The sequence below is a fragment of the Schistosoma mansoni genome, chromosome 3 (assembly GCF_000237925.1).
Source record: "Schistosoma mansoni strain Puerto Rico chromosome 3, complete genome".
Lineage (NCBI taxonomy): Eukaryota > Metazoa > Platyhelminthes > Trematoda > Strigeidida > Schistosomatidae > Schistosoma > Schistosoma mansoni.
In genome coordinates this window covers 27,754,486-27,777,343 of record NC_031497.1, presented here as the reverse complement: position 1 = coordinate 27,777,343, position 22,858 = coordinate 27,754,486, and the positions used below count along the sequence as shown (strand labels likewise).

Genomic DNA, 22,858 nt, shown 5'->3' with positions numbered 1-22,858 from the left:
ATATTTCATATTCAAATTAATTGATTGAGTTACCTTTTCTGGTTAACAATTTTTTTAGCGAGTTAGTATCCTACATCATGATGTCGCTAACCCTATGACAAACCCTCCTTCTTTATCTGGGCTTGGAACCGATAGTACTCCCAGAAGGATTCCAGACGGTGTTGCTTTTCTATAGTTCCGTTTATTACTTTATTGTACAGATTAATACTTTTTGACAATCTTTCGATGTATCAACTTTTCATTCGTTTTCATTTTTAATTTCAGAAGAAGAATAAGAGAAAAGTTCCATACCCGAATCAGTCAAGTTCACAATTCAGTCAGTTCAAATGAATCATATACTAATGTAATTTTGTTCTAATCTAAAACAATTCACAATCACATTTTGACCATAAATATAGTTTGTTTTTCTTAATTTATATATGATGTTTTAGTGAAGAGATCTTCATTTTGACGTCAATTAGATCGGACGATGTTGCCAACAGGCTCACCATTTTAGTGGCCCGGGATATGACTTCAATTAGATCGTATGAATGATTGCTGTTGAAATATACTGTTATATCTTGTGGCTTCGTGCCCCCTATCAATATGTGATGATGCCGCCAATTAGAGTACAGTGGATTATCGATCGGACCAATGATACATAAAATACGTACAAGTAGTCTAGAGTCCGTATCGGTTCTGCTTCCCACCTAGCCTAGCCAGTTAAGTCCAGAACACCAATCTCAGGCTCTTCGATATGAATCATTTATTTCAAACATACTGAGTTTATATATAAAACCAAACAGACCACATCGCACCATAAAATAGGAAATAACATTTGTACACGACTTAGCCAAATGTGTCTGTGAATGTGGGAGACTGTAATTGATAGACTGGGCATAACTCAAGAATGATAAATCGCATAACAATAGTCCATAGGTCAAAATAAAGCTTATGATAAGACGAACACGAATATGAATAGTTTAGTTACTTAACAGTTATAAGATAAAAATATGTGTATGGTATTAGTCCAGAAATAGATTCTAACAGTTACTATTCATTATTCTCATCGGGATATAACTGATAAGTCATTCAAATTCAACGCTATACTCGATTCCTAAGCTAGTCTCGTAACTTCCAAGCTAAATCTATAGAGCAACTTCAACACGAGAGAAAAGGCTCAAAATATGCGAGAAACACTTTACTCCAAAGGTTCTCATTCATGTACAGAAAATAAAGGGTTTTTATAGTATTCTAGGAGTCCTTGGGTTTCCCTGAAAATTCTAGGATGCTACTAAACATAGTAGTCGATCAGAAACTCTCCATGTGACTTTTCACTTTCATGATGTTTCTAGCAAAACTTCTATTGAACGCTGATTGGATGAAATACTTCTTAATGTTTCTTGAGCCTTCCTTTTTCTTTTGCAAGAAGTTTTCTGGATCAACCCAACAACAACATATACGTCCTGACTATTCTCGTATATTATTATCGATTTAATTCACTTTAGTGTATAATCGAACTAAATAAGTCAAATACGAGCATGGATTTTTGAATATGTATATTTTATACAATCGTTGTTTTAAACAACCAATCGGAGAAATGAAGCGAAGAGAAGAGAGCGAAGCGAGATGATGCACAGTGGAGATGTGTGAGCTTACATAAAAACAGTCAGGGTTGATAAGTCAAGGTCAAGGTCAAAACGTGACTACCCAAGAAGGTTGGCTAAATTGGCCTGTCCAGAAACTAGAATAAGAGTATATGGGCTTAACATATTAACCGACACTACAATGTTATAGTTAGGAAAAATATTATCTCAGTCAAACAGAAATCGTTGGATCTGTATCATTTTAATGATGAAACCTATTAGAGCATACATTCAAAGCTAGTTGTTGTATAAGCTGACATTACATCAAGATGCTATTCCATACCACCACGGTAAAATACCAGATTAGTTCAAGTAGTAACACTATGAATGGTAGTATGAAAGAATAAGCATAAAAGATGTGATTCAAGAAGGAAATATAGATTCATCCTATAAATTTTTTTAAAGCAACTATGAAAGATAGGACTTAAGGGAAAATAAAAAGCAAATACACCTTCATCATTGTGAATGATTTTGAGTCATGTCACATGAATCCTTTAACTACAGATCGCTGTTACTAGCATGCATCTATCAACTTCTCGAACCAACAAGGAATTCGGTTATTATTACCAGGGTTTGACTTGATAATTTAAATTAATTAGGCATTGGGTAGATTATGTCAAGTCATTCCAGAATGACATGACATTGACTTGGTCAAATATCCTGACTTTGTTCATTTATACATCACCTTTTGTCATAGAGAATATAGAACAACACATAAAAGCGAACAATATCGTTTTCAATTAGATCGTCATCAAGCTTTACTCTAATATACATGAATAGGGGGTTTACACATAAATTGGGGTGAAATGTACGAATTCCTATGGCTTCAGCTATATGAAGGAGACGGGAACGAACTTCGTTTGGAAATGACGTAAGAATACGACAGATCACTCGAAATGATTTCGATTTATTTACATTATGACCACTATCAACTAGATGTGCCAAGATAGAACCTATATAGTAATGTAGTGGGCAAGATCCTGAAAAATAAACTTCTAAAACCTAAAGAAAAATACTGTACACTTCGGAAATTCTTATCATCTTCTTCAGTCACCCTTTGATTCGTCAATGTGAGAAGGATAAGCTTCTGCTTTGAAATACATATTGTAAACCATCAACGTTGATGATCTATGTTGAATGATTAGAGGCCTACTCGAGTAAGACGGGAACGGTGTAACGAACAAGCTAACTTCGAAGTCACACCTCGCAGTCAGTACCTTATGTGGATTACCCCATCGACATATCAAAGGACCATGGATGCTCTGAAGACTGTACAACACAAAGGACGTTATAATAGGAATATATTAGTTAACGTAGACATAAGCCAAAGTAGAACCACTGCCGCATGAGCCAGTCCATGGCGTATCATTAACTGATGCGCGTTCACTGTCCTTGACCTTGACAGGGACCGATGATCTGTTCGATATTTAGTGACCCAACTGCCGGATGATTTGGCTGGGGTTAAGTGACATTTCACTGGCCCTACAATATATATTTAGAAGTTTACTTTTTCTTGTAGATCAGGTTATATTGATCTCACAAAGTTAACTCTCTCGAAATATACTCCGAAGCATTATTCTGCTTGCTAATCAAAAATGATTCTTAAAATTAATTGGTAATTGGGTTACTGAATATCTGGTATACAATAGTCATAGTGCTCCTCTACAATCCTCCTTTAAAATCACCCATAAAGTCAAACAAAATGATGTAAGGGGAATATAAGTTAAGAACTTATCTATCATAGAAGCTTTAGTAGTCCAACAATTCCAGACTAGTCCTTGATTTAATCGTCGGCTTAATCCCTGATTATTTTTCATACTTTTATCTACTGTTATTACTCATTCATTACTTCCTCATAATCCTTAGTTAGCTATTATTAAATTTAACTACTATATTGTTCATATTCATCAAATGAACAATTATCTTCATAAAATATCTTCCTTTATAGATATTAGCTGTTAGATCACTACATAAGTTCATAATGTTCATCAAGTTGATAATTATCTTCCATTTATTTTATTCACTTTGGTGTATCATGTAATCCCTTGATACCTGATAACACTTTGGATTACCTTTTAAATGAAACAAGACCAAGACCGAACGAAGATCCTGGGTTCGAGTCTCCCATGAGGGTCGTAAATGTGCAACACTAAGGAGTCCTATACTAGCACGAAAAGACCATCCAATGCTTCCAGGTTTTCAATGGTGGTCTAACATTGATCGATCCATGATTTCAAAGAAATATTGATCTCCTTTATTAGACACTTATGTATGCTAATTAACTATAAGTACCATCGTAAAGCTTTAATAAGTGACATTGTTTAAACGAAGCTTTTCTTTGATGAATCTTTATTTGTTTAGTAGCTCACTCATTAAATCTCAATGTTGGAGTTAGTATCACGTTTTAAATTGAAACAGAACGATAAATTGGTTATTCGCAACAATGTTATCAGCGGTATGCACTGTGATCAAGTTAGTCACTGACAAGGCATTTCCTTCAAGAAACTACAACATAAGAATGCAAATGACATGAGGATATTGTTGAATTACATGGTTGACATCATGGAAACCAAGAAGTGCAGTATAGTTGTTTTACCCTAGTACGTGACACCACACTAGTACGTACTCATGACTCCACTGGGAATCGAGCCCAGGGTCTTAACCTCCAGATCTTACGATCTCTATTTAATGTCTTACATATCTAAACTCAATTAGTTAACAGAATTCCACAAACATCTTCTGAAAACATTGGTGAGTAACTTAATCATGTGAGGCATATTTGAACTTCACTGGTTGATGTGAAGCCTTAACAAACTGCGGAAGCTATTTTTGGGGACGTTATTTTATTCGATTCAAAGCTTGCAAAGCTGTAACATTTAATTTTGCCCCTAGTCTATTCTACAGATCGTGAGCTTTCGTTTGATGTATGATTCACTGCCATAGCTTTTTCTGTTCCAAAGCTATTGTTATTTAAACGCAACCTTTTGTACTCTATTTTCTACTCTAATCCACCATTTTTGGACATAATTGTATTTTCCTAATTATTGTACGTTGTGGTCAGCTTATTCATCGATTTATTCATGTAACTTTTCACCCTAATCTGAATTCGTAGTTCGAGTGCTAGATCGGGATTGGAATAAAGTGATTAGTGTTCCAGTTGTCCTTGTCTTCTCTCTCTCTCGCATGCTTGCCAGCCAATCAGGGATAGAATAGTTTTCGTCTCTCTATCCCCACTTCGAACTCAAGGTTAAGCCAGTCAGCCTATCGTGTCAAGGTCTTAATCTACATTAGACAAGTTATACTCGGCACGAAAGTGGGTAGACAGATCAAGGACGTAACACTGATCATGGCTTATTATATTAACTTGTTAGATTTTTTTAAAAGATAACATTTGACGATAACAAAAGTTCCAGAGGTTAAGCGCTAGCGCGCGAGACTGATAAGTCCTGAGTTGGAATCTCGTGAAGTGGGATCGTGGATGTGGAGCGTCACTGAACAGTCCCACAATCGAACGAAACAGCCATTCAATGCTTCTTCTAGAAAATTATAATTAATGAAAATAATATATGAGACATATTTTATTATTTCAAATAAATAAAAAAAATGCTGAGACAAATAATGGAATTGAACTAAACAATTAGTTACTATGAAATATATATATGAGAAAAAAAAAGGGAGTAAAGAAAGTAACTAAAAGAAATGATAAAAAAGAAAAAAAACCCTTTGACAGAAATAAAAAACAACCAAAAAAAAGAAAAAGAAAAAAGAGAGGGGGATGATATACATTTTTAGGAAAAATGCTTATTTGTTTGTTTATTTTTTCAATATAAAAAACAACCTTAGACCAGAATAGCAATTTTAAAAAAAAAGGAGAATAAAAACGAGTAAAGAACAAAAAAAAGGAAAAAAAGAAAAAAATATTGATTTTTATGTAACAAAAAAAACGAAAAGTGAGAAATGATAAGAATTTCTTAAATTAAAAAAAACTTTTTTTGTTTTTTTTTCTAGAAAAAAAACTTCCAATTAACCAATAAGAGAAAAATACAAAAATGATGTTCAAAGAGAAAAAATATATATATATTAATCATTCTTTAATTTATTTTTTTTATTTTTGTTTAATAGAAAAGTTACTTTCATTATGAAAAAAAGAAAGAACAACAACAAGAATAAACAATGTTGTTTTTTTTAAGTTATTGATTCATTTTTTTTTGTTGTTCTCTGATATTGATATGTTGACGGTTTTTAATCTTAATAAAATCGATATGTTTTTTTGTTTATTTTTTTTATTTGTTTTTTTGTTGTTTTTTTTCAATATTACAATGACTACTATCATGTCAATGTATATTATAAAGAATAATATATATATATATTACTGATATAAAATACACATAGAAGTTATACTACTTTATTACAATCTTCTTCATTATTCTTTCATGGAATATTAATTAAAAGTACTTCAGATAAACAAAAAAAAACAAAAAAAGCAACATTATATACGATAAAGTCTGTATGTGTGTGTTTGTATGTGTCTGTGTTTGTGTGTGTTTTTGTGTATGTGTGTTTGTATGTGTGTTAGTGTGTGTTGATGTTGATGTAAATAAAAAATACAAACAAGAACTATACTTGAAAACATAAAAAGAATGTTTGTTTTTCTCTTTTTTGATATGTATAAAGAGGGTTAAGTTTTTGCACAGCCGATACAATAGGGAATACATTACCATTTGATTAATAATAATAATAATAATAATAATAATAATAATGATATGGATCATTTTAATTGGAATCATTCATTTCTTCTTTGTATAAACATTGAAGAATAGTTCAATTGTCATTCATTCACAATTTGAATAATTAATGAATGTTGATTCAAAAATTAACCTAAAACATAAAGAATATCTATTTAGTCTTTTTGGGGGGGGAGGGGTTGGGGGGATTGTTAGATATGACATTAGATAAATAATGTAAAGATTTTATAATGACAATTTAAAATGACAACATAATATTACAATCATTCCTTGTTGGAAACTGGATAGTTGATAAGATACAATAAACTGTTTAGAATTGATCAACATACATTCAGTATATAACATTTTAGAAGAAAGTTATTTATAGTTGAAATCATGAATCAATTGAAGCTAGATAACCATGGTAAACCTAGAAGCACTGGACAGCTGTTTCGTCTTATTGTGGGACTTACTAGTGACTGCCTTCAAAAGATATTTTCTGGAGTTCTAATGAGAAGCAGTCACCGGTGGAGTACAACCAGGTCTTTTGTGAGATATCAAGACCGTCAGATAAAGGTTCAGTGGTCTAGTGGTTAAGCGCTCGCTCTCGAGACTGATAGGTTCTGGGTTCGAATCTCGAAGGGCGGGACGTGGGTGCGCACTGCCAGTGAAGAGACCAACAATAGGCCAAAACAGCCATCCAGTGCTTCCAGGTGTTCTATGGTGGTCTAGCTTCAATTGATTCATGATTTCAACTATAAAATTACTAAAATCATCACCAACCTCCTTCTGAAATTTATTTATGCAGTATGTTTTGTGATATTTACTAGATAATTACTAATTCAATGAAGATATTCGTTCCAGAAAATGGAAGATACTATCTAATTTGATGTTTATTAATATCACATTGATATTGCATACTGATATTGTCTTAATTCAACCTACGTTTAAATAGGATTCAAAGAAGATTATCACTATCTATCAAGCAAGTACTTAAATCCCAATACATAGTGATTCAAGTAGCAAAGTATATCATGAAAATATTTGAAACATACATATCTGGAAATTCTTCCAAACTCAACAATAAAAACGGTAAGTAATGAGGGAAACGTAGATAAAGTACCGTAATTGAGTTTCAAGTACACACAGCTGATGAGTAGTTTAGTAAGAGACTTTTATTTTGGATAACACTATCAGGTAGTGAGTTGGCAAAAAGAGAATATTATCAGAATGGGGATTTGTGGCAATTTTGTGCAGCGATTTTAACAGTTGAATTCATAAGCCAATCTAAGGTGTAACACCATTGAAAACATGGAAGCACTGAATAGGCGTTTCATCCTAGTATGAGCCTCCGTGAGAAGCCAGGAAAGAAGGAGTCCGGTCCGTGTAGAGTGGAGACAGCTATCTATCTCATACAATGAACGAAGGTTTGGTCAAGATCATAGATTTAATAAAGTTAAACATTAATAACGTTGGATGTCGGTTCAGAAGTCTAGAGGTTAAACGCCTGAATGCAAAGCCGAATGCCCTGAATCCGAGTCCTGCGGGATAGATCGTGGATGTGCACTGCCAAGGAATCCCATGTTCGAACAAAACAGCCATTCTTTGTTTCCAGGATTTCAATAGACGTCTAACTTAGATCGATTCATGAATTTAACACTTTCTCTATTCTCCTTGCATTCAACTTATTTTTCTGTATTGATTTATACTACTTGTTACTTATTCAGTAAACAGATACATTTCTTACAATTTCTAAGTGCATGATGTGACGAATTTCTTCGTCATCTATTGATAACCTATAGTGCTTGCCACACAATTACAGTAATTATTATTATAATTATCTCTTATTCCCTACAATAGTTATTCCCATTTGTGTGTATTCCTTATATCTTTGTTTAGACTTAGCAGTTTTTATATTTGTGTGTTCTCAGTTCTTAATTTAGTTGTTGATGAACTGTTAAATTTAGACACAGCTATCAGCTGCCATTTACGCTATGTGATAACTCTTTATACTGTTATCATAGGAAGAGTTTCTTTTCTCAGACATACAAACGCGTTGGTTGTCACAGATACTTCACCAGTTGAATTTCGTAACCAATTTATACTTATTCCTCAATAAAAGAAGCGTTCTTCAGAAGTATAACCAGAGATGGATAGTGGTTAACAGTGGAACCCAAGACGCGCGTTTCGTCCTGTTTCGGACTCATCAGATGTATATACTCGCATCTCAGAATTGATGTTCACTCTGGGACTCGGACCCATTACTGTTCGCTTTAAACGCCTTAGCGTTATACACTTCGGTAGAACGAGACGCACGTCCTGGATTCCACTGCTAGCCACTATCCATCTTTGATTATAATGCTTGTGAACTAAGGCTATATCGAGGCAACACGCACAGCGTGCACATATGTTATTAAGAGTCTGATCAATTGCAGTCCTAAACATCAATGAGAAGTTTCAAACAAACAATACCGAGTGAATTTAGTTCTTGATAATTGTTATTTTTTAAAATTCGGTTTCACGCGTATCTCAACCGTGTAGTTGGACTGTCCGATAGAACTAACGTAACGCGTACATATGTGTGAAAAATATTTGGTAGTTATTAAAACTTACATTTTGTTGGTATGTTGCTAGACCAGATTGAAATTGACCTTCGTTTCCTGTTAACTCTTTTATAATTGAATTATATCCACCACCTAATAGACCAATAGCTGCTGCAGCAGCCATTTGAGGTGGCAGACCAGTTGTAGCTGAAACAACATTAGCAAAACCTAATGGAGAATTCGGTGTATTAACATTTCCATGTTGATTTAAGTGAACTGTAGCTAATGTCTATAATACATTTTAAGCAAAAGAAAAAAAACAATTTAGCTATCACTGTCAGTGAAATCATGTTGAAATCTAGGTATACAATATATAGTAGTATGTAAATGTTTAAGGTAAGTGAAAATATTTCCTTACTGGCCCCAAATGCCCTGGTACGGCCGAGAGTGGGGAGAGTCCGCTCTCCCTCTCCAAATGCTCTCACATCGCCACGTGAATATATAGCCTCTGTCAGGGAAGTCCTACTCACTGTCTTCTCGTGGCGGCGGTGTCGTATACGAAATTGAGAGGACGAAAAGCGAATGTCCGGCGCTCTAACTGGGTTGGTGGACTCAGAGGGTTCACCTAGGAGAGTTGGAAAACCCTGATTTCGAACCAATCGTGCACATGGGATCCAGTATCCTGAGGGAACAAATTGTGTATGAACCAATCGTTGGTTACCGGCTACCATGGGACTGTATCTCCTTACGATACTCCACTGCCTTGTGGACCAGACCTTCAGGTCTAAGGCTCCGGGTGTGGCCCCCTGAGAAAACCACCAGCTTCAGTCTGGGCAACTGGGCAGTATCACAGCCCTCACACAAATCGAATGAGATTTGTGAGGCGCATATGTATGTGGTGCTTCCTTGAACCAATATTTATGTGTTTAAATAAATAAAATAAATATAACGATTTACCTGAGTTTGCTGTTGTTGTTGTTGTAATTGTGCCATAAATGATGCAACATTCGATGCATTTGATTGATGATTAGGAAAATAATTATTTCTTAAATGAGAATTTGTACTATGAGACAATGCAGAAACAGCAACTGGAGATGATCCTGTTCCACTATTAGGACTAGGAGAATTTGATGTACCTGTATTACAAAATGATACTTGTGCATTGTTTTGTTGTGATAAATTGGTAAGTGTAGAAGGTGAACAAACTGTACCACCACTAATAGAAGATGCATTTGCAGAACATAATGCTGCAGCAACATTAGCATGAGCAATGGCAGCTTGAACCATTTGTAGACTAGGAATGGATGGTGGACTTGCAGTTTGCATACCATAAGTACCAGTATTCATATTTCCAGGGACTAAAGTCTATCAAGTATATAGTTGAATAGTTAAATAATGTATGTATATATATATATAATGTTTATGAAAAACTTTGTATAAAAAAGCGTACATGAAAAAACAAATCTAATGAGACACTTCCCCAAACAAAGAAATTACATTAATCGAATTAGCTCAGTATTACTTCCAAAAAGCACAGCATACATAAACACTGTTTGAGCCAGTAAGGGAGAAAAATAGTTATACAATTTCATCATTGTCAAATCATTCAGAGTATTGGGAATAGAATTTAGAAAACACAAAACTTTCAGAATTTTCCTTCAATGTCTAATCCTCTTGTGTGAAGTAGAAAGTGTGATAATTCGGACAATCTGAAGTACATACAGTTGTGAAGTTTCCCTCAATGCCCTGATACGGATGAGAGTTAGGAGAGTGGGCCCTCTATCCCCAAATGCTCTCACATGGCCACGCATATACAGCCACCGACAGCGAAGTCCTACTCACTACCTTCTCGCACTACGGGTGTTGTTTACGAAATTGAGAGGAAAAAAGAGAATGTTCGGTGATTTAACCGGATTGGTGAATACGGAGACTCCACCTAGGGGAGTTGGAAAACTCTGACTTCAAACTATTCATGTATATGGGCTCCAGTATCCTGAAGGAACAAATGATGTATGAACCAATGATTGGTCGACGGCTATCATGGGACTGCATCTCCCCACATTGCTCCACTGCCTTGTAGAACAGATCCTTAGGTCGAAGGCTCTGTGTGTGGCCTTCTGAGAAAACCACCTGGTTCAGTTTGGGCACCTTTACAATATCACAGCCCACATACGAATGAAGTGACTTGTGTGGATAACAATCTTTGTTGAAACAATGAACTTATCAGTATTATATATAAATATCAAGTTATAATATCCAAGTCACTGACAAACTGACAGTAGTATTCCTAAATTTGTTAAAATCTAGAATTGATAAACTGAAAATTATTCTTTCAACAAAATGATTAGAATTTATTAAAACAAGCTTAAATGAAGATAAACTTACACGAAAGTTATTTGCTTGCACTAAACCAGCTGCTGAAGACAAATAAGCTGTATTTTCATAGGCTGAAGCAAGTGATGGTAAGCCAGGAATTGTAGCCCATTGAGCGGCAGCTGCGGCGGCTGCAGCCGCTGCCATTGCTGTAGAAGCATCTGTAACCGTAGCGAATATCCCATTAGATGTTTCAACTGGAAAAAAATGGTAAAATAATCAATAAAAATAAGCTTAAATTACGGTGTGTTAATGGAAAAATATTAATAGTAGAACTGTGAAGCTCGGGTAACACCAGTCCTTTGTACATTCTAAGGCGTCTTGTTAAAGGGCCCCAACTAGCATGACGTCCACGTTCAGATTGCCTTTAACTACAAAACGTCAAAATATAGTTGAACACTAAACTGCATCGGATAATCATTACAACGTTAATCAGGATGTAAAAGGTAAATTTCGTAACGATTTAGTCTTACTAGTTTGTCACCATATTTGTTAAGTTGTGAAGACTATAGTATTAGATGTTAGTCATTGTTCAGTCGCTTAAGATTCCATTATTACCGGTCATATTTAATGGTACACTATGTCAATGATTTTCACTAAACCCTAGAACTAACTGAAAGTAGAGATCAGAATTAAGTTTAAGAAAATGTGGTATCCAACGGAGAATAACTGAACCCAATTAATATCTAAATTCACTTAGTATTGTTTGTTTGAATCTTCCCATTGATGTTTTAGGACTGCAACTGGTCAGTCTCTAATTGGCATATGTCCATACTGTGCGTATTGCCTCAATATAGCCTAAATTCACAAGCATGGTAGGCAGAGATAGATAGTGGCTAGCAGTGGAATCCAGCTTGACAAGCGTTTCGTCCTATTTGGGACTCGTCAGCCGGATGTACCTGCATCTCAGAGTTGATGTTGACCCCAAGACTCGAACTCAGTACCTTTCGCTTCAAACGCAATTGCGTTATCCACTCGGCCACTGAGTCTTCATAGCCACTTGCTTGTGCAATGGGGTGAAGTTTAAATTCACTTAGTATTGTTTTGTTTGAATCTTCCCATGATCTGTTGATTTGCTACAATTATTTAGTGGTTTTAAATTCAACACACTGGTGGTGTTGCTACAGACCTTTTTCATATTTCTCGTAAACAAGATTTCCTTTGGAAGAAATATTTTCTGTCTTTTACTATTAAGGAGCCTGCATCTAACACAAATATAACTATTGATGTTTTCTTTTACCCTACATCTTTATATTGGCTTCATCTTTTTGTGATATAACCTTTGATTTCTAAGGTACATAGTTTTGTGCTGAAAATAACTTTTTATTTATTATTACTTATTTGAACACATAAATATTGGTACAAAGGGGCCACCGAATACATATGCGCCACACAAGTCACTTGATTTTTATGTCGGCTGTGATACTGCCAGGCTACCCAGGCCGAAGCAGATGGTTTTCTCAGGGGGCCACACATGGAGCCTTTAACCTAAATGTTCAATCCACAAGGCAGTGGAGCAACGTCAGGAGATGCAGTCCCATGGCAGTCGGTGACCAACAATAAGTTCATACACCTTTTCTTCCCTCAGTATCCCGGAACTTATGTACACCAATGGTTTGGAATGAGGGTTTTCCAACTCTCCTAGGTGGATCCCTTGTGTCCACCAACCCATTTAAAGCATCAGACATTCTCTTTTCATCCTCTCAATTTCGTAAACAACACCTCCTTTGCGAGAAGTCAGTGAGTAGGACTGAAACAGTGAAACATGAATGGTACAAAACAATGTTCAGGGAATGATATAAAAATATTGACCTAAATCAATATTTTAACTGTAAATGAGTGAAACATTTGTACAATTATATTTCTACCTAATAATCCCCTTTGGGTAGATACAGAAAAAAATAATAAACCTACTAGTTGGTCCTGTAGCTGCCAATTGAGCAAATATTGATGGTTGTAAATTAGCAACCATACCATTAATATTACCAGTAGAAATGATATTTGGCGGACAAGTACTCAAATTTGACAAAGAATTATGTTGATTTATTCCATTTTGATGTGAATTATTCACACCTATATTACCGAAACCAATAGGTATGGTTGTTTTAGGTTTAGTAACTTTTGTATTACTACGAGCAAATTCTAAACGCATATGTTGATTACCATCTGGATCGAATTTCACACCCTAACAATGATGAAGATTAAAACAAAAAAAAAACAAAAAAAAATCACTTTTATGTTCACATAAATGAGAAATTAGAAATCGAATGAAATTAGTTAAGATTCAATAAAATCTGCTTCGAAAATGATTCCATGTTTCAAATTCACTTGGTATTGTTTGGTTGAATCTTCCTATTGATGTTAAGGACTGTAATTGATCAGTCTCTTATTAGCATAGTTGTATACTGTACGTAGTGCCTCGATATAGCCTTAATTCACAAGCATTATAATCATAGATGGATAGTGGCTAACAGTGGAATCCAGTTTAACGAGCGTTTCGTCTTATTTGTGATTCGTCAGCTGAATGTACCTTCATCTCAGAGTTGATGTTCACTCCAAGACTCGAATCCATTAGAGTTCACTTCAAACGCCTGACGAGTTCCAAGTAGGACGAAACGCGCGTCAAACTGTATTGCACTGCTAGCCACTATCCATCTTTGATTATAGTTCCACGTTTTTCCTATCAATTAATCAATTCATGTTATGATATTCATCAGCATGAACTTGTCTATAATTCAATAACAAACATTCAATAGATGATGAATTATTAGTATGAGTACAAAAGAGCTTATTCCAATTTCTCCCATTCCTTGAACATGCGACTTAAGCCGAGATAGTCATCTGTCTATCAAGGAATAATTTTACAGCTGAATGTTTTGCTCTTGCTATTTAACCGTTTCCGAAAATAGACATCCTATCTAATGTGTTAGAAATCAATCAAAAATGCATTCGATGCATTGTACCTACATGGTAGAACCATTCAGTGATTTTTATGGGTTCAGGTGTGAGCATAGTACAAATAAAAGAGATTTCTACATAGTGAGAGGTATGGAGTAATAATTTACGTTCAATAATTGTTATTTGCTATCAAATTGTCATCAATGGCGGTGTGCTCGAATATCTAGGCTACATGTTCTTGTCATCTAGATATTTAAGCAACTTATCTAATTTTATATCAGAAGTGGTTTTGTAGATATTATAGTAATTTCAGTAGTTGAGATCATGAGTCAATTGAAGCTAGACCACTATGAAAAACCTGAAAGTACTGGACAGAGGTTTCGTCCACAATTGTGGATGCGCATTGTTGAGGAGTCCCACAATAGGACGAAACGGCCGGCCAGTGCTTCCAGGTTTTCCATGATGGTCTAGCTTCAATTCACTGATGATCTCAACTATTGAAATTATCTAATTTTGTTTGTTTTAATACATAATTATGGCTATTAGTCGCATAACTTATTCAAGTGCGTTTATGAAAACTCTACGACTTTTCGCTGTACAAGTTACCAAAGAGCCCAATCAAAGACATTGTGATTGCTAGCAATATGCAACTTAAACAATGTACATTATTCAAATGTCGATTTATTGGACTGGTAACTTCTAACTGGTGATTACTCAATAGTTATCGTCACATTATTTATTGGACAGTAGTTACATTTTTCGAGAAGAAGATTATGAGAGCAAATTCAGGATTATTACAAACGTTCTGTACACATAAAGGGAGTTTCAATTTACGGATAACCAAGCATTCTGTACACAGCTGAAGGGTCTCGTACTAGGACCAAACGGCCGTCCAGTAACTCCAAGTTTTATATGATTGTCTAAATTAGATTGGTTCAAAATGCCAATGAAATTCAACAATCATAACAACCCTACACTGACGATTTCACTATTTTTCTGTTAGATGTTTCATGTTTGTGAACTATCAAAAGTGACTATCTCATTATCGTTAGCTACTCTCTGAAGGATTCCATCCCATATCTGAGGTTTTACTGCCTAGTTATTCCGGACGCGACCGACTGAAAAGTATTTTATATTGGTTGATCACTGAATAGTGACCAATGTCATGTTTGTCTAATCCCTTAGTGTTGATCAAACTTTATCGAGCAATCCAAAGTGACCGAACAGCTCAATGGTAATGTTTTGACCGTGAGGATTGGCAAGCCGATTTAAAATAGCACAAGGGGTACTAGGTACCTCAAGACTACAGGTAAATATTTCTTATTAAGTGTTGACTAGCATGAGACGTGGGTTGAGGAGGATTTTCCGTAAACCTCCTTCAACCACTAATCATCTCGACATAATCCACACGACGTTTAATTACATATACACTAGCGGTCCCATTTCATCTCCATCGATTTCTATCGATCAACACTTGAAAGACTAGATAAATATAACAGTGGATACTAGTTAGTGATTAATCGATTATAAAGATCTTCGTTATGAAGCACTCTAACAACAAATTGAGAAAACTAAGAAAACTAAGAAAAAAACGACGACCAAATCAATAGATCAAGTTACCATATCAACAAGAACATTTTGCTCTATCTAAATGAGTGTGACCATGTGTGAGTATGTATTATATATATATATATATATATGTATTGGTCATGATTACCTTTATGGTCAATAAGCAGTTCTGTATACATATAAGTGTGAGCATGTGTTTGTATAACTGTTTCTAATATACATGTATTTTATACCTAATAAATGTTTGTTTGTCTGTTTGTTTGTTTGGTTGGTTGGTTTTGAGTAGTAATAAGAAAGAATGGTAGAACTATACAACTATAATTGACTACAATGAAACATGGTGTCAATGCACTAAACAAATAAGAATCGATAAAATAATCAAATGTTAAATAAACATTATTAGTTCAATCGAAATTATTCGTATTAATTAAATCGAATGTTTGGTTTAGTGTTATTTTTTTAATGTAAACTGCTGAGGAGTCCCATGATAGGACGAAACAGCCGTCCAGTGCTATCAGGTTTTTCATGATGGTGGTCTAGCATCAAGTGATTCATGATTTCAACTATAAAATTACTAAAATCTCCACAAAACCCCCTTTGTGATAATGATCATATACTCACTAGTGACTGGCTCCATGAGGTAATTCCTGGAGTTCTAGTGAGAAGTCGTGGCCAGTGGAGTTAATCCATGTCAGGTAGATACAGGTATCTACCTCAATAAAATGGAAGTCAGTCGCTCAATTTCGTGGATTGGTTGAGGTTAGACATTAATACCGCTGGATGCCGGCTCAGTGGTCTATCGGTTAAGTGCTCTGGCGCGAGACTGGTAGGTTCTTGGTCCGACTCTCACGAGGCAGGGATGCGTACTGCTGAGGAGTCCCACAATAGGACAAAACGGCCGTCCAGTGCTTAGAGGTTTCCCATGGTAGTCTAGCTGGTGACTGAAAACAATCTATCAGTCTAGTCATATAGGCATCCCAAAAGGATGTCTTTGATAATGTCATTTATTTACGGCCAAGCCACCCAGAATGCAAATATTCCAGAAGCGATTGACCAATTTCAATGTTGAATATCAACAACGAGAAGATCTAAATCCTTACAAATAAAATTCATATCTGCTGCACAGGCTTGTGGTTAACTAAACTCAATTGATGAGCCAATAACATGTTGGAGCTTGAAGCTTGAACAACAACACTGCGATGCAGGTATATCCAGATTGAATTTCGGTATTACTAATCATTCCAAGTTTATTTATGTCCTATTTAATCATTTAGATAATTCAGTTTTTCTGCACAAAGACTAAACAACTAATTAGTCCAGACTGTGATATTTCCGCAATCTACGTTACACGCTTAACTCGACAACTAAGAGTTATATCTGACTATTAAAAACCATAATAGGTGAAGTGAAAATGAATTCCGTAACTAGTAGTCTAAAACTTAATTTCAGTTCACAAATCATTGACCGATTGACTACCATTGTTTGTTCTCTGTCATGCAATATTAGAGTTTCTCGCATATGGTTGCTATGACTTCAACTTTCATTAAACACAATCCACCTGTGAAACATGGCCATTAAGAGTAGAAGATACTCGTAAGTTACTAGTATTTGACCACAGATGCCTTAGAAATATTGCTCGCATCTGCTGGGATCACCGGGTAAGTAATAGTGAGGTTAGACACAAAGTATTGGGGAATGATGGTAAATCAGTTGATGAAGTCGTGAATCTTCATCAACTGAGATGGTTGGCCCGCCATGTTTACGTATGCCTGAACACCGATTTCCACGACGCGCTATGCTGACTGGTATAGGGGATGGCTGGAAGAAAGTTAGGGGCGGCCAAACCAAAACGTGACATCAGAGCATGAAGTCACTAACTTCTAGTCTTAACCATGTTGGTAGATGCAGACTACTTGGTTGGGGTCCGTGTGACTATCGTAACCAATGGTTGGAGACTCTGTGTGATATGGCTCAGAATGGATCACAATGGCATAGGTGTATACACTTTTTGTCTTCCATTACACTGTGGGATTACTTTATTCCTTTCTTTCTACGAATTAATTCTTTATTTCTGTACTATATCTTTATACACAATCTTTCTTTTATATATTTCCACCACTAAATTAACTACGTCTATGAATCCGGTGTTCATCTTGTTGTGCTAACGAGGTATGGCAACTTGGACCGATGCATATATGTATCTGATCCTAAGTTGCAGCTGACTGTCTGACTGACCTGTGAGTGTGATGCACGAATATTTGGCGCCTCGTTATATCAATATTTACGTGTTTAAATAAATAGATAGAACAAAACGAAACAGAAAGGTTAAATATTTTTTACTTAAACGTTACCTGAAGTTTCGACATTGCCTCCTCAGCTTGTTCTCGTGATTCAAAAGTTACAAAACCTACAGGCTACAATTCAAAAAGAAAATTGACAATTTGGGATATTAATCACATTGAAAATGAATGAAAATTAAAATAATGTCCAATAGAAAAATCTCGAACTGTCGAATTTTTTGCAAATGATTTGACACATATTTAGTGCGAGGGATTTGACGAGGTTTCAGGATTTTATAGTCTATAATATGGACTAATTTCGTTAGACAATGGACAAACAATGAACAGCTGTTTCGTTTCAGCATGGTAACCCTCAGGAGTATACATCCACGACTACATCGAGAGTAGAACTCAGACCCTTCAAGTCTTGAGATGGACACTTAATCTTTGGATCACTGAGTCTGCATTCAACAACTTATATTTCTAACTTCTGTCACTCTCCGAGCCTTCGAACTAAAGGTCCGATCCACAAGGCAGTGGAGTAACGTAAGGAGATGCAGTCCCATCATAACCGGTGACTAACAATTGATTCATACGCCATTTGTTCCTTCAGGATACTGGAGCCCATGTGCATCATTGGTTTGGAATGAGGGTTTTCCAACTCTAATAGGTGGACTTTCCGTGTCCACCAACCCCGTTAAAGGCACCGGACATTTGCTTTTCTTCCTCTCAATTTTGTAAACAACACCCGTGGTGCGAGAAGGTAGTGAGTAGGACTTCTCTGACAGAGACTATATACGCGTGGCCATCTAAGAGCATTTGGAGATGGAGAGCTGACCCTTCTCACTCTCAGCCGTACCAGGTCACTTGGGGGCTTTCTTTATTCTGAGATCTGGTTATTAGGTGGACACTCTCGAAATCAGTCTAGACTCACTCACTTGATCAAATTATTCATAAATTTAAAAAATGTATATTCAATCAAGATTAACTTACTGCTGTAAGTTTTCCATTCTTTCCCGCTGGTTTAAGTGTTGAAGATAAATATCCCTGAATGATTATTATAATATTAATCAATAATTTGTGATTTCAATCATATTTGATATTGTGGATGATCATCAAATAGAACAGTATTTTTAAAATTGTGCAATATTAATTGAAGATTGTGCAAATGTAATAACCCATTTTTTTTTTAGTTTTAACAAATGATATATTATGGTGAAATCAAATAGGTGAAACACATTTTTAATATAAAGTGATTAATGAATGAGGTAAGTGGTTGGATGAATGGAATGATAGTATACACGTAAGGCAGATAGACATATATATGTGTATGTGCAGCAACAAACGATGATATATCCATGAAATGTATTTGATTGTTGTGTTGATATCATAGATGATATTTATAGAGAGATGGGGAGAGAGAAAAAAAACACGAAAAAAAAGGGAAACAAGTGAGTAGAAGTCATGTGCATTATTGTTTAGTGCATATTAGACATGATGTATTCTAATGATTGTTTATAAAAATGATAAAAACATTGTTAGCATATATGCTTAATAAAACTAAAATGAGTAACAGGCTACTATTGTTTTTTTGGAAATGAAAGGGATAATAATGTGCAGAAAGAATAATTTAATAGTCCAAGTGAATGCAAAGTATAGAGTGAAGTAATTTGATTAGACAATAATTAGATTATTAGTTGAGAACATGAATCAATGGAAGCTAGACTACCATCACGGAAAACCTGGAAGCACTGGACGACCGATCCGTCCTAATGTTGGACTCCTCAGTGGCAGTGCGCATCCACGATTCCGCCAAGGGAGATTAGAATCCAGGATCTATTAGTTTCGCGCGCAAGCGCGAGAATGTGGATGCGCACTGCCACTGAGGAGTCCAACAATAGGACGAAACGGTCTTCTAGTGCTTCCACGTTTTCCATGGTGGTCTAGCTTCAATTAATTCATGATCTCAACCAATAAAATTACTATATTATCTACAAAACCACTTCTGATATTATTAATGAGATTAGTTTCAGGGGAAATCAGTTCATTTGAGGTTCCATAAGATACGATTTCAAATTATTTGAAAAGGAACGATAATTATTTCCAAGTAAAAATCTTTGAATTGCTTCTACTTGGATTTGTAACAGTTTATCATCCTAAAATTACTTAGTATTGTTTGTTTGAATCTTCCGTTTGACGTTTAGAACTGAAATTAATCAGTCTCTTATTAGCATATGCGCATACTGTGCGTATTGACTCGATATAGTTTTAATCCACAAGGATTATAATCAGAGATGGATAGTGGCTAGCAGTGGAATCCAGCTTGACGCGCATTTCGTCCTACCTAAGTGAATAACGCCATGGCGTTTGAAGTGAACGGTACTAGGTTCGAGTCTTGGAGTGAACATCAACTGTGAGATGCAGGTACATGCAGTTGACGAGTCCAAAACAGAATGAAACGCTCGTCAAACTGGATTCCACAGTTAGTCACTATCCATCTTTGCTTACAGTTTATCATTCCCTGTAATGATTATTTTTGGAATCTAAACATTATGAACATCATACGAATAAGTCAGTTACTCCTTTCATGGACAATAAAAACAGCTTGAGTAGTGGTAGATTTTGGTGACATTTAGAAAGTTGTGTCGAAGATAAATTCAATGGATTGGATTCTCAACCAAATCACATATTTATCATTAAAGACAATATATTCATAAGGAAATTATATTTGAAAAAATCCCAACGATTTAAGTCATAATAACTTCAACATGTCGTTTGGCAGTCTAGTTCAAGTACCTTCAGGGTAATAATCAAATATCAAAGTGATCGAATGTAAATATATGGTTCATAAATAACTGTGTACTTAACAGACTTGTTGTATTGTTAAAGTAAGAAAACCACTGAAATACCCTTCTTATACTCACGAATTCGCACAACTAAAATAAGTCTTCGACAAAGTATTTCACGTCAGAATAGCGGGATTTCGTTTCATAAACCCCATACAAAAGATAGAACTAAAAGCTATACAGAAACTGAGGGTTAATGGCACGGAAAAACGTTTTTGAATAAACAATAAGTATAAAGTCAGGTACGGAATTATTGGGAGCAACCATGAATTTCTTGAGTCTCTAGGAGCTGAGAATAGGCTGGAAATACCTTTCTTAGTCAGCATCGAATAAAAGCTTCCCCAAAATACTTGAAAAAGCTAAGGGTTAAATATTACTGTCTGATTGCATGACTACTCATTTTGCTAATGATTTAGAAGGTTTTCCAGAAGCCTCTAGAAGGTTGAAGTCAGTTGAAAACTCCCAGGTAAGCTTATTTTACATACATCAATTAACCTTGAAGTAAAACTTCTATTCTCACTTCGCGCCTGTTCTCTACTATTCAAAGCTTAAAACTACGAGTATTCAAGGATCCTACAAACCAGATAGAACGTTGGTATCAAGCGTTTGAGCAGCAGATATATCAGAAAAAGGTAGGAAAAGATTTGTGATATCGTCAAGATTTCAAGAAAAATAGACGGATCCAAACCAACTGATGGCCTTTTCGTGCCTAAAATTCTACGATTAACACAAACACTACTCGTTTGCTAGTTGCGATCCCCTTAAACGATACTTTGAAAATAAGACATGAAAATGATAACCTCACAAAAAATTTTTAAAAAAATTCATTGAGAGGAAGAAAAGCGAATGTCCAACGCTTAAACCGGATTGATGGATACGAAGAGTCCACCTAGGGGAGTTGCAAAACCCTGATTACAAACTATTCATGTATATAGGCTCAAGTATCCTGGGGGAACAAATGCCGTATGAGTCAATGATTGGCCACCGACTACCATGAGACTGCATCTCCACACGTCACTCCATCGCTTTGTGGATTAGACCTTCAGGTCAAAGGCTCGGGTAGCGGCCCCCTGAGAAAACTACCTGCTTCAGTTTGGACAACCTGGCAGTATCCCAACCCTCACATAAATCATTCAATTTATGTGACGCATATGTATTTGGTGGCTCCTTTGTACCAATGTTTATGTGTTTAAATAAATAAATATATAATTGAAACCAATTGTAAGTACTTGAAAACTCTAAGGTAGTGAATATACAGATGGTGAGATCTTTTCAATCAGACAAAACCATAAATCACTTAAATCTCTAAATCTTACTCCCTTTACAAGAGGAAAAGTTATCACCGGAAAACATTGGAATAAATCTCTGTAATCACAAGAACACTAAAACAGCAATAATCTAATGCATGAAAAGCTGACTAGTTTGAATTTATCTTTCTGTTGAACTTACCACTTAATAATTTGTGATGTACCAGGTTATTTCCAGTCCGGAAATTCTGTAATTTAACTCCAATCAAAATAACACCCGTTTAATTGAACATTTTTTAGTTCCTTTTTAAATGAGTAATGATAAATGGGATGTAAGATGCTTGGAGGTAGTCAACAAGAAACTTTAGACCTTGGTTTTGTGTTATTTGACACTCATCAGTTAAGTTTACCTATATCCTTGAAGAAACTGATCTTACCTAGAGGATTCGACCCAGTGTCACTCAGCTTCTTAAATACACTTCTCTCATATAGGTCATTCGCGACCTGAATAACTCGGTGGTAATGTCTCTAAGTGTGAAGCCTGATGAAATAATATCAGTTCCGTCAAGGTTACAAGTAGACCTTCCTGAAGAATGCCAAATACCATGAAATATAGGCTCGGAGTTTTTTATCAACTACCATAAACCTCCTTACATCTCAATATAGTGCATAAAAAGTCAAGTCACTTAGACTAGTGGATTTGTTGCAACCTGATCGTTAGAATTCGATCAAGGCTAAGAATGACTTGAAATAT

At 35.5% G+C, this 22,858-nt stretch overlaps 1 protein-coding gene and 1 non-coding gene across 3 annotated transcripts in view; both read right to left on the bottom strand.

Moving 5' to 3' along the window:
- Smp_181270.1 (hypothetical protein) overlaps nucleotides 1-22,858 on the bottom strand; it is a gene marked incomplete at its 3' end in the record, with an annotated part of 43,914 nt that overhangs the window by 1,956 nt on the left and 19,100 nt on the right. The window contains exons 3-8 of one of the 2 annotated variants that reach the window (XM_018799846.1): nucleotides 19,005-19,058; nucleotides 18,084-18,146; nucleotides 13,180-13,450; nucleotides 11,278-11,462; nucleotides 9,850-10,257; nucleotides 8,963-9,181 (exon numbers count right to left, since the gene is read on the bottom strand). In XM_018799846.1, coding sequence (XP_018651594.1) covers nucleotides 8,963-9,181; nucleotides 9,850-10,257; nucleotides 11,278-11,462; nucleotides 13,180-13,450; nucleotides 18,084-18,146; nucleotides 19,005-19,058 — 1,200 coding nt within the window. Of the gene's footprint in view, nucleotides 1-8,962; nucleotides 9,182-9,849; nucleotides 10,258-11,277; nucleotides 11,463-13,179; nucleotides 13,451-18,083; nucleotides 18,147-19,004; nucleotides 19,733-22,858 lie in introns of those variants that run through there. The other variant, XM_018799847.1, reaches the window with a different exon arrangement.
- Nucleotides 12,185-12,253, bottom strand: Smp_tRNA_01939_Pseudo_TTG.1.1. The gene has a single exon. It is a non-coding gene (tRNA).